This window comes from Podarcis gaigeae, assembly GCF_964106915.1.
Source record: "Podarcis gaigeae genome assembly, chromosome: 6".
Lineage (NCBI taxonomy): Eukaryota > Metazoa > Chordata > Lepidosauria > Squamata > Lacertidae > Podarcis > Podarcis gaigeae.
In genome coordinates, this window is record NC_139682.1 from 8,249,641 (window position 1) to 8,262,572 (window position 12,932).

A 12,932-nucleotide genomic window follows, 5' to 3' on the forward strand; every position below is an offset into this window, starting at 1 on the left:
CAGTTCCCCCACTATACTGCCTCCAACAGTGGAGTGAGAACATAGTCATTATGGAAAGTAGCCACTAATAGCTTTACCCTCCATGAATATGTCTGACCCTCTTGTCACCAGCTGGTTTAGATGCAGCACCTCTTACCTTGGGGCCTGGCTCGCCTTGTTCCCCCTGAGGTCCTCTCCTTCCAGGACTACCCTGAAGAACAAGGGACAAAACAACAAAACCAATTCCAAAAGCTTTCCTTTCCACCGCAGCAAACAGCAGTGGCAGGAAAGGCATTCTATGAAGAAGACAGACCCCTTTTCAGCCCTTTCTCGGAAAGCAGAAGTGGAGATGTCATCACTGCCACAAAGCGGCAACAAAGATTTTGTTCATAGCAATAAGAGATGGGGTTGTGGTGGGGGAGCGGGAATAATTGGGGTAGCAGGAGGGAAAGAGGTGGCAGTGCCACTGCAAAGAGGAGGGTGACCTGGGGGTCCAGTGGGGTGGGGTGGGGAGCATCCCAAGACCTCCTGAAATCTGGGGCTATCCCTAGATGAAGAGTTTGGATTTGATATCCCGCTTTATCACTACCTGAAGGAGTCTCAAAGCTGCTCACAATCTCCTTTCCCTTCCTCAACCACAACAAACCCTCTGTGAGGTGAGTGAGGCTGAGAGACTTCAGAGAAGTGTGACTGGCCCAAGGTCATCCAGCAGCTGCATGTGGAGGAGCGGGGAATCGAACCTACTTCACCAGATTACAAGTCTACTGCTCTTAACCACTACACCATACTGGCTGATGTTCCTAAGGGAGAACAAAACAGGTGAAAAGCAGCCACCAAGCGGTCCAGCAGCTCAAGAGTGAAGCTTCACCTGCCAGTCACCCAACCCACTTTGCCCACCGCTGGAGAAGAGATATCTGTGTAGGTTAACAGCAGAAAACCTTGTTAAAGGCGAACACTGCTGTACAAGGGGAAACATCTTATTACAGTGGTACCTCGGGTTAAGAACTTAATTCGTTCTGGAGGTCCATTCTTAACCTGAAACTGTTATTAACCTGAGACACCACTTTAGTTAATGGGGCCTCCCACTGCCGCCGTGCTGCTGCCGTGCAATTTTTGTTCTCATCCTGAAGCAAAGTTCTTAACCTGAGGTACTATTTCTGGGTTAGCGGAGTCTGTAACCTGAAGTACAACTATACAGTGATGGGGGCCACATCCTTTTTTCTCCAAGTGCTTCTGACTTTGCCAGACAGGCTAATCTGTATTCCAGGCACTTGCATCAAAATAAACTGAGGAAAAAGGTTCATGCTTGTAGAATTTCCACATGGGCATTGCGGCTGTGACGCAGAACAGAAGTTTGATGGGGAGCAGGATGGTCTTTATGAATTCATCCGGACTTGACATCACCAGTGGATCTAGAAACATACTAAACTACAAGCACACCCAGGTGATGCATGAACTATTCACATATTAAGCAGTGCTCTGCTTCCCCACCCCACCCCATTTTTCTTCCTTTTTTAATCCGTCGGATTACTGTTTTGGATTAGGCAGTATCGAACAGAGAAGGCTTTGGTACAGATTGAATGTTTCCTGCACGGCAACAAATTCCAAACAGGACTTACATTTACATACTGACCATCTGGGTGGTTTTTACGCAGGGAAACAAAACAAAATACAATTTAAGATAAAAGCCCTTCGAACTTGGAATTAAATCGCAAGGCAACGAAAGCAACTAGAATGGGCAAAACGACAACGCAGCAGCTAAAGCCATTAAAAGCAAGCATAAATTCAGCAAGGGGGAACTTGGTGCAAAAACCGAAGAGCCCAATATGTTGCAATTAGCAAGCCTGGGTGAACAGGAATGTATTTTACCTATCACCTAAGAGACCACAGCATAGGCACCAGGCATGGCCCTTTGGGGAGAGCATTCCCTAAGGAGGATGCTACATAAGAAGAGCCAGTGGGGTGAGAGCAAAGTCCCATCTTGCCCAGCATCCTGTTCTGACGGTGGCCAAGAAGTTGCCTCTTGCAAGCCTGCAAGCAGGACTTGAGTGCAACAATGCTCATCCTCCTGCGGTTTTCACCAGCTGGTACCCAGAGGCCTTTGACGGAGGAAAGAGAACATAGCCATATACCCTCTTAACACATCTCTGCTTTCCGAAATGGGTTGACGTCGTAGGTGCAATTCTGTTCCCTGGCTGGTTATGCGCAATGCCATTTTCCCGGGAACACAAGCTCAACTCACCGGAGGCCCTGGAGGCCCTGGGAGGCCTGGGATCTCAGAAGTGCAGCTGCAGGACGGGAGGAAGCTAGGGCAGACCTCTTCATCTCTCTGAAAGAGCAGCAAAGAAGATGGGGTGTAGGAATGATCGTTGGGTGTGGAGCACACTTCCACCCGCGGACAAAGCCACAGCTGTCTGAACATCTTGCCCTCTATCTAACCTTTGCTCTCTTAATGGTCTGTCGTGCCCTGTCTGTGACCTTTGTCTCCTTTGTCATACCTTGTGGAAGGGGAAAATGACGCGGTGGAAAAAGGTGCCAAAATAACTTTCGACGATCTCGGGACTGGAAGATGTGTAAAGGTCACAGTCCAAAATGTATCTGACTGGTTTTGCATATTGTGCCAATAAAAGGAGCTTCTGCATAGCTAGCCGGCAGCTTGCCTGCGCACAGTTCACCTGCATTAAAACTCCTGCCTCATGTCCTTCACTTCCATGGGACTCACAAGTGGAACTCTAAACCTGCAAAAACAAACCCTTTTCTTGCAGGGGCAGTTATGATTCTTTCCATGCCTTACCAACTTACTCTTCTCTGAATATTCTTTGGTGGAGGCAGCTATCACAATGAAACTGGTATAAAACCATTGTGCAGTTGTAGTGCAGATGCGTCATAAATCCTCAATGCTAGGAAGAAGTGGAGCCCCCATACTTACCATTGCTGGAACATCACAACATCTGTCCTCTTCAGGCCACAAACTGCTGCACACAATCTGCAGTGACTGCAGCTGGAACTATAGATACAACAGAGTTAGATAATGATGATTGTTGCATTTGTATTGCACCTTTCCTTCAAGGATCTCAAAGAGACGTGCGTAGTTCTCCTCCTTCCCATTTTATCTTTAATGGGATTTTTTTTGGGGGGGGAGGGCAGTGAAGAAGGGTGAGGTTTAACTGCATTCGCTGATCCTTCCTAGTTTTGCAGAGTTATTGCATAGCGCAAGGGATAGTTTCGGTTTTGATTCATCTCAGTTTTCATTTTCCTGGCCTTAAGTTCCTTTCTCCACATTTCCACAACAGTTCATGTTACTTTAAAAAAAAAATCCTTATGAAAATTAATCCCTTCTGAATTACCAATGTGCACAAGTGATAGTGTGCATGGATAAACCATAGCATGTACCAGCTCACTCATATGATCTCCTGGTGAATCAAGGTTCCTCTTTGCACTGCATTTCCATCCATGATCACAATCTCTCGTGACTATTAGTAAACCAGAGGGTAGGGTGGGGCAAAACAAATGGAGGAAGAAAACAGAAGAAAATGAAAGTTGCAGCAAAGCTCTCTTATAGCAGAAGCTTGGGGTTGTTTTCATTCTGAGGGCCACAATCCCTTCTGTTCAACCTTCTGGGGGCCACACAACAGCAGTGGGCAGGGCAAGAAGCAAAAGTGAGTGAAGCAAATAATATTTTTGTATCTTGTTCTTACTTTTACACAGTCACACACCCCTCTCTATCCTCCATCTGGACAAGCAGGAAGAGGGCCTTCTCGGTGGTGGCTCCGACTTTGGAACTCTCTCCCTAGAGACACTAGACTTGCTCCCTCCTTGCTGTCCTTCCACCAGCAGATAAAGACTTTCTTGTTACAACAGGCTTTTGGGAATTGAATGCTTTTAATGAAGGGACTGTGGCTGTGCTCTTTTTAAGGAAATTATTTGTATGGTTTTAACAGATTTTACATATGCATATATTTGCAATTATCAATGTTTTGTTTTGGTTTTGGTCTTTTTTCTCCTCTGTTTTCAGCAGTTCCTAATTTTAGCTGTAAGCCGCTTTAAGTGCCATCAGGGGCAAAGGCAGGGCATGATAATAATATTAGGCAAGATACATTATCAGAGTTCAAGGACAAATTCCAGCCTGGCAAAACAAAAACCCCAAGGCAGGTGCAAATCAGGGCTGGTTACATAGCGAGGTTTAATGGCTTCATTTGGACCACCTCTGTTATTAATAATTATATTAATCAAGATTACGATGGACCAAGAACAAGGTTAGGGAAGGACAGAGCTACAGATAACTAAACTTTCAGTTTCCTGAAATAGCGCCTCAAATCTTTCCAAATATGGAAACGGAAGCAAAAAACTCTAATCACCTCCTACCGAGCCTCAGCAAGGCACCTCTGAGAATAACATCTCCTTTTCCTCCAACCCACGGATGTGTATCTGCCAAGATTTTTCTGTCTGCTGTGAAACTCCAGCTTGTTCGCACAGAGGCAGGCAGCAAACATCATTAGCATCTTTGTTTTCCCCAAGCCAGAACTCTGAGGTTTGCTTGTTTGTTGTTCAATTTTCAAAACCTTATTTTTTTAAGAAAAAATCATGATGATGATTAAAAATAAATAAATCTCAATGTCTGTGAGCTGTGTTGGTCCAATGGCAAAAATGGCCAGTGGTTTCAGAGTGACCAAGCTGGAAAACCCTACTTAAATTCTGCCCGTCTGTCTTAGGAACAGCAATGCTGGAGTTTTCATTCGCTCAACACCTTCTCCTGGCGGCTCAGTAATTGGTTTCAGAGACAAAACGAAAGTTTTACTCTGTTGCCATTCAAAGGAGGTGATAGGTAAGATAAGAAACTACCTGAAATAAATAAGCCAGCCTGTCTAAGAAGAGATCCATCCATCATACTATCCACACAATAACAGTTGGAGACATTAGCCCTTTGCAGGCATTCAAGCCCAGTGGAAGAGAATTTATATACGGAAGAAGGACGCTGGCTCCATGCCAAACAGATGTGTATTCACTGGAATGTCTATGCTCTACAGCTGGACTGTAGTGGAATCTTTGGGCCTCCAGATGTTGCTGAACTACCGTGGTACCTTGGTTCTCAAACTTAATCTGTTCTGGAAGTCTGTTCCAAAACCAAAGTGTTCCAAAACCAAGGCACGCTTTCCCATAGAAAGTTATGCAAAGTGGATTAATCCGTTCCAGACTTTTAAAAACAACCCCTAAAACAGCAATTTAACATGAATTTTACTATCTAACGAGACCATTGATCCATAAAATGAAAGCAATAAACAACATACTGCAGTCAATCAATCAATCAATCAATCAATCAGTAGCTGAACTGGGTTCCACACAGTAACAAAAACAAAAAGAAAGAGCCGCAAAAACACAAAATAAATAGCCAAAACAGAGAGAGTAACACTCGAAATAGAAAAGTGTGGCACTCAAATCAGAAGCGTAACACTCAAAATGGGGCATGTTCGGCTTCTGAAAAAAGTTCACAAACCGGAACACTTACTTCTGGGTTTGCAGTGTTTGGGTTCCAAGTTGTTTGAGTACCAAGGTATCACTGTACAACTCCAATCACTCATAGTAAGGCTGGTCAATCACCAGAGATGATGGGAATTGTAGTTAAGCGACAACTGGAGGGTCAAAGGATCCCCATAGCTTCTCTAGCATTGAGCAGTCTTCAACAACCTGGGCCCTGCAGATGTTTTAGACAACAGCTCTCTTCAGACCCAGCTAGCAGGCCAGCAGGGCAGCGAAGGCTGGTGTAGAGGAATTCGATGTACACAGTTGCATGTGCAGGGGGCTCTCAGGAGCCCTGCCTTTGTTGGACTCCCAGCCATGTGTAGAGAAGAGAGGTGTGCTGAAACCGCACAGTTTCGGCAAACAAAATGGTACCAGAAAGGAGACAGCTTTCAGGAAATACTCTGGCTTGCACCCAACTTAATCCTTCCAGAAGCGCAATGGAATCCACTCTCCCTCTCCTCTCGCACACATATGTAAAGGTCAAGGTAAAGGTCAAGGACTCCTGGATGGTTAAGTCCAGTCAAAGGCGACTGTGGGTTTGTGGCGCTCATCTTGCTTTCAGGCCAAAGGAGCCAGTGTTTGTCCGCAGACAGCTTTCCGGGTCATGTGGCCAGCATGACTGAACCGCTTCTGGCGCGACAGGACACTGTGATGGAAACCAGAGCGCACGCAAACGCCGTTTACCTTCCCGCCGTTTACCTATTTATCTACTCGCATTGGTATGCTTTCAACTGCTAGGTTGGCAGAAGCTGGGACAGAGCAACCCCATTGTGTGGATTCAAACCACCGACCTTCTGATCAGCAAGCCCAAGAGGCTCCATAGTTTAGACTACAGCGCCGCCCGTGTCCCAAACCTGCATCTTGCACACATGCCCCCCACCCCTTGTGTCCCCAGAACTGGTCTGGGGTTTCACCAAACCCTCAAAAGTGAGATTTGGAGGTGGCAATAGCAGTTAGTCATGTTGTTGTTGCAATTCAGCTGGAGGAGACCCCACCCCCAGTGAATTTTGACCACACCTTATAAATGTTGTTCCATAGTTGTGGTCCATCCCATCCTCCTGACTGAGACTTCCCTTCCTCCTAGCTATGTTTGATCTGTGTATTGTGGTTGAGTTTGTAAGCATCTTTCCACCACTGCTGGTGATTTGTGGTGGTTGCTATAACTAGACTACAGTTCCCAGAGGGCGAGGCAAGAATGCGCATCATCCAAGAATGCGTGCCACTAGCATTATGAGAACTCGAGGAAAGTAAATGAGCTTTCTCCACACCACCCCATTTGTCAAGAAATATTGAGGGTGAATCAAGCAGAGGGCAGCTTTGCCATCCCTATTAAAAAATACTGTAACATAAAAGCTCTCTATCCAATCAAGGTTTTTTTAAAAAAATAAATAAATTAAAAATTGTGCATTTCACTATGAGTCAGTAGATTGACTGAGTGGACAGAGTAGCAAATGAACTTAAAACAAGCTCAAAAGGGTATTTTCATAATTACATCTAGTTTTTTAAAGCTAATAACGAAGCAGGCACTCTGGCTATCTGAGGGCAGCAGAACTGAGGAAAACTGTTCCTTAGCTACATTTCAGTGATTCAGATTCGTTAAAGATGCCAAAAAGTAATATGCAGCATATGTATTTAACAGATGCAAAAGAAAAAGGAAAAAATGATTGAGGCTCCCCTCCCTCCCCCACACCGCAAATCCAACAAGGTGGCTGTCAATCAGTATCACGTAGCAATTTTTTTTGAATAATATTCTTTTACAAGATAAACCTAAGAGCTCACTTGAAGCAAAGAAACCTTTTTTACAAAAATCAGTTGCATCCCACAACGGATGGATTTAGTGAGGAACTGCGACTCTTCTCTGGATTACTGTCCCTGCCTCCTATTAGTCACTGTCAGTGAGTGAAGGACGTAACAGGGCCTTTTCAGTGGTTGAACTAATCATAATAATTATCACAGATTTCTGCTTGTGCAACATAACTTTCCCCCCTCTCCACCCTCCACACATCCCCAAACGCTGTTCTGCAGGTGCCCCCAACTCTCCAGAGCAGATTCAGGGACATAGCTGTCAACATTTCCCCTTTTTTTAAGGGAAATTCCCTTATTCTGAATAGGATTCCTCGCAAGAAAAGGGAAAAGTTGACAGCTATGTTCAGGGAGGGGAGGGCGCAGGGTGTACATTGGGGGAGAAGAATGGGAAAAGTTGCTCAAGCAGAGATCCATGTGCTAAAGGGAGACTCTGACTTAGGTCAATTTACTCCAGCAGGTAAACTCTGAGTAAAACCTATTGGGAAACAAGGGTTCTACTGCAGCCAGGGCCGGATTTAGGTTTGATGAGGCCCTAAGCTACTGAAGGTAATGGGGCCCTTTATATGTCCAGCTGTCCTTTGACTCAACAACAAATTAACTGGTTTTTTGTGTTGAATATATGCTATATGGTAATTTATGGACCTAGTAGGTATCTAAAGCCATTTGCACATAACAAAATATGTATTTTATCAAAGTAACTGTTGAACTGAAATACAATTAAGAAGATATAGTGAAGTACAGTTAAGAAGTATATTAATAGTGAAATACAGCTAAGTAGAAGTATATTAATAGTGAAATAATTATTAAGCTCTAACTTAAAATGATTGGGGGCCCATTACTTACATGATTGGAGCCTACACAACACAAAATACTGTTGCTGTATGTAGGTTTTATTTTTATTTGTTTTTTATCTTATATTTTGGAAATGTATATCCAGTTTTTCCCCCTTTAATTTTTTTTGGGGGGCCCCCAAGAGAGTGGGGCCCTAAGCTATAGCTTGTTTAGCTTATACATAAATCCGGTAATGTCTACAGCAGAAGTTCTACTACAGCAGAATGCAACCGAAACACAACCCAGAGCATCGCAAAGGACCCCACAAGCCTTAGGGACATCTCACTGGGGTCACTGGTCCCTCCTTCTGGAATGAAGAGCCCCAACTCAGTCAGTCTACAGGGCTGCCAGAATAATTCTTGGCCGAATCCACAAGGAGGGGTACATGATGAACGGGCATCACCTGCGCTTGGGCTGACGCATTTCCCTCCTGCAATTTCTGCCCTGTGTTTCTACATCTTTCACCCAAGAGCACATGTTGACCTCAACTCACAGGAAACAGGACTCACCGCTGCTGACCCACTCCGCGGCCCTCGCGTCCTGGTCAGCTTCCCGAGCATGACAAAGCCAGCCGTCGAAATGCTCTCCGAAGTTCCAAGCAATTTCTCCGATGTCTTCTTGCAGTCGATATAGAGCCTGACCCTGGAACGGCTCACAGATAGGTGCACCTGCTCAGCAGACAAGAATAGTTTCATTGAGCTGCACCACGGGAGCTGGAGAGCTCGATGCGCCGTAACGCAACCTGACAAAATAATGGGCATGACACGGTGTAGAGCAGGGGGTGGCAGAAAGCAGATACCTAGGTAATTTTTTGGCAGATCAGCAAAGATGTCTGCTAATGGTATAATTACTCTCCACATCCCAAATCATCCTGCTGAAATGAAGAAAGCTGGATAGCAGTCACCATGAGAAGATTTTTGCATGGATTATGTGTCCTGTTTACTTCCCAGACTCCAAACAAATTCTGCAGCCCAGAATTCTTTAATTCTAATTTTTATGTTTCTTGCACCAGACTCTGGTTGGTGGATCTTAAAAGGTAAAGGGACCCCTGACCATTAGGTCTAGTCGCGGACGACTCTGGAGTTGCGGTGCTCATCTCACTTTATTGGCCAAGGGAGCCAGCATACAGCTCATGTGGCCAGCATGACTAAGCCGCTTCTGGCAAACCAGAGCAGTGCATGGAAACGCCGTTTACCTTCCTGCTGGAGCGGTACCTATTTATCTACTTGCACTTTGGCATGCTTTCGAATTGCTAGGTTGGCAGGAGCAGGGACCGAGCAACGGGAGCTCACCCCGTTGTGGGGATTTGAACCGCCGACCTTCTGTTCGGCAACCCCTATGCTTTTTTACTAGCGCCACTAGTCATAGGAGATCCTTCACACCAGGAGCAAGCCCTTCCCTGGGGTAGAACTGCACCAGGCCACACACACAGCATGCATTTAAAGCACTACAATGCCACTTTAAACACTCGTGGCTTGCTTCCCCCAAGGAATTCTGGGAGCTGTAGTTCATTTTGGGTGCTAAGAGTTGTCCAGGTGCCCCCTTTTCCTCTCACAGAGGTACAGTTCTTAGAGTGGCTTAATCATTGGTCCCTCTTCACAGGAAACTTTGGCAGTCATAGCACTTTCAATGTGTCCTATGTGCCAAATGAATGTGGTCCCAGGGTAGCATTTTTGGGCTTAGATTAAGGTTGAAGCTCTGCTGTTCCGGGAAGCTTGCTGTGGGAGAGAGACCTGGGGAACTCTCGAGTATGCAGGCTTAGTTCACACAATCAGCATATCAGGTGGGGAATCATTTCGTGGAATACACCAGACAGTGTGTGTGTGTGTGTGTGTGTGTGTGTGTACTGTGGAGTGTTTCCCTATTAAAAACAAACTTTCCCTGCACATAGGAAAGCAGCATACCAGGAAGGCTAGGTTAGAACTCCTATCGCTAACATCTAATGATCTATGGCAGAGCAACCACTTGTAAGATTTCCTTGCTGCAATCCATGATATTGTTGACCTAGTGTATGAACTAGGCTTCAGTCTAAGCCATTTCCAAAGGCGTTGTTTTTTGTAGGAGATAAAGGAGATTTGTCCCATAATATTTTTATTTTATTTTGTTTTTTAAAAAAAACCTAGTGGCTACCAGTTGTACTATTTCTACTACTAGAAGTAGTTTTAGGAAAGGGTAGCCAATTGCATTTTGTGTCAAATGGGCTCTTAAACAGAAAATTTCAGTTGTATTTCCAAAAGACCTTTTCTTCCTGCAATCTGGTCACTGGCAATCGGCGGAAAGCAAACTGGGAGAGGAGGAAACTGTGATTTTCTCTTTTGCTGAGAAAAATGTAATGGCCTTTGTTTTGGAGACGAATGCTGTGCTCTGACAAATGGGCCACCGTCCAAGACAATGGGAAAAGGAGAGAGTTTCTATCCTGAAAGGATGTGTGTTTTGAGAAGAGAATCCACTCATAGCTTATGGACAAAAACAACCTCCAAAAATTTTCTGTGCTATTTATGGGTGTAAAAATGGAGGCAGCATTTTCCTGATTTATTTTTTTTCTGAGGGGGGGAGGAATAAAATTCTAATAAAAGTTTGTCTCAGTTGATGCTGCATAAATCAGTATTTTTTACTTTATACTGGAAATGATGGGCTAAGATAGAAACTAGAGGAAGTAGGGTCCAAACCATTGTTTCCTGCCATTCTATTAAAATAATATTAGCAAATATTAAATCAGGATCCACAGTTGCACCCAGAATTTTCCACCCTATGGAAGGGCAATGAGATCCATAATTCTGAGAGAACATTTTGCAAATGGTTCTTAAAGAAAGGCAAAAGTTCTCCAAATGTTCATTTGGAGTTCATCAAAAAATAACATCATCAGGATGTGTATCAGAAATCTCAGCTCATCTGATCCCAAGTTTATGTAACAAGCTGCAAAAATAAAACCATGCATAAGAGGCAGGAGGAACTGATTTATGCTTTCATCTTTGGTGCTTTTGGCATAATGCGTGGAAAAGATGTGGGTCTCACGTAAGCTGAAAGAGCAACACATTGGAGGAAGTGAGGCGGCAGTGGTGGTCCAGGAAATGTTTTTCCAAAAGGAAATGCCTTAGTGGAGAAGTTGGAAGTAGAAGAGGAATGTGGACGGCTGGAGACAGAGGAAGTGCCTGTTCCAGGCAAAGAGAGGAACACATTGGAAATAGGAGAAGGGAACAGAAAGAGTGTTGCCATCATCCCCTCCTTTCAGTAAGAGCCTGCCAATTCTGTGAAGCAGGCGTTGTCAAAGGTACAAGTCAATTCAAGAGCAGTAAGATGAGAACCAATTGGCTTCAGTAAGGCATTAAATATTTCACAGTTGAAACCCAGCTAAGCTTGAGAAATTGCCTAGAAATACTGGGCCCTGCCTCTTTAAATTATGGCTGTTGACCAAAGTGGACTCACAGATGATACTCCCTGCGAAGGTCATTGACTTGCCAAAGCAAAAAGGTGAAGAGTCAGGAGTTAAAAGAGAGGTGCTACGACACTCCAGGAGCAAATTATAGAAAGGGGATAAGAAGGCAGAGGGTCATGGCCCAGGTTATCCAATCAAAGACTAATGAAAGTTTGCATTTGATGCACGCCACAAATATAGTATGTATATAGCACGTTTGGCAAATCCACACCGTGATCAACTCCCGCCCGGAAACCAATGTCCCCACTGTGGTAGGACGTATGGATCCAGAATTGGCCTTCATAGTCACTTACGGACACAATGTTAAAACCGTGTTTATGGAAGACAATTTTACTTGGCTACGAGTGATTGCCAAAGAAGAAGAAGAAGAAGAATACACACAGGTCTTGCTACCCAAACACAGTGTGTTCTCAGGAAATCATTTGTTAGGCGGGTGTTCACATAAGGAGTCAACCATTTCCACTGATGCCTATGGGGAAATTTCTAATGCGTTCCCAGCCATAGACGTTTGTACCCCAAATGATAAAAAAGTGGGAAAACTCTCTCAAACCTTGCAAAAGGCAAACAAGGAAGTCAAATTTGCTTTCTTATTTGACCAAAGTCTCCCCCTTCCTCCCCGTCTCCCACCAGCAAAAGACAAAGAAGGAAGGCTTGCTTAAGACTGCTTATTTGTTTCAGGTACTGCATGCAGGTCCGACTGTTTGGATATCTGAATCTGCAGTGTGTATGGTGAGGTTTGGGTACTAATGCTTGGTGCTTGAATAAGTGAATTTTCGTAAAACAAGTGTCTGGATAGCAGGACCTGCATGTATTTACAAACAAAAACAAAAACAAAAAACACAGTGCATGCACAACATGTGATATTGAGTAGCTACAGCTCACTGGTGGCGCACATGCTATGTTTACTGGTAACGACACATGCGATGTAACAGGCTGTAGGTAACAGTATAACTTCTATTTCAAAAAATCATTCAACATATCATGTCACAACATGTAATTCCAGACACGTGGAACACTACAAGATTGATATAAGCATTCCACATCGTGGTTATTGCTAATATAAGAACTGAATAGGCTGTATCTCCTGATCTATCTTTAATCTCTTTAATCTCTCAGAATATATTCTGCTCATATGATAATTTGGTCTATGGAATTATATATTGTGACATGATATGTTGAATAAGTTTCCAAGCACAATTCAAAGTGTTGGTCTGACCTTTAAAGCCCTAAACAGCCTCGGTCCAATATAGCTGAAGGGGCATCTCCACCCCCATTGTTCTACCTGGACACTGAGGTCCAGCGCCAAGGGTTGTTCTGGCTGTTCTGGCTGTTCCCTCGCTGCGAGAAGCCAAGTTACAGA

General features: G+C 44.3%; 1 protein-coding gene across 1 annotated transcript in view; it reads right to left on the reverse strand.

Moving 5' to 3' along the window:
• The window catches only part of COL20A1 (collagen type XX alpha 1 chain), a 134,281-nt gene that overhangs the window by 32,590 nt on the left and 88,759 nt on the right, over positions 1–12,932 (reverse strand). Inside the window, exons 26-29 of the mRNA XM_083744105.1 lie at positions 8,646–8,804; positions 2,909–2,986; positions 2,222–2,308; positions 137–190 (exon numbers count right to left, since the gene is read on the reverse strand). Of these exons, the coding sequence (XP_083600231.1) occupies positions 137–190; positions 2,222–2,308; positions 2,909–2,986; positions 8,646–8,804 (378 nt within the window). The remainder of the gene's footprint in view (positions 1–136; positions 191–2,221; positions 2,309–2,908; positions 2,987–8,645; positions 8,805–12,932) is intronic.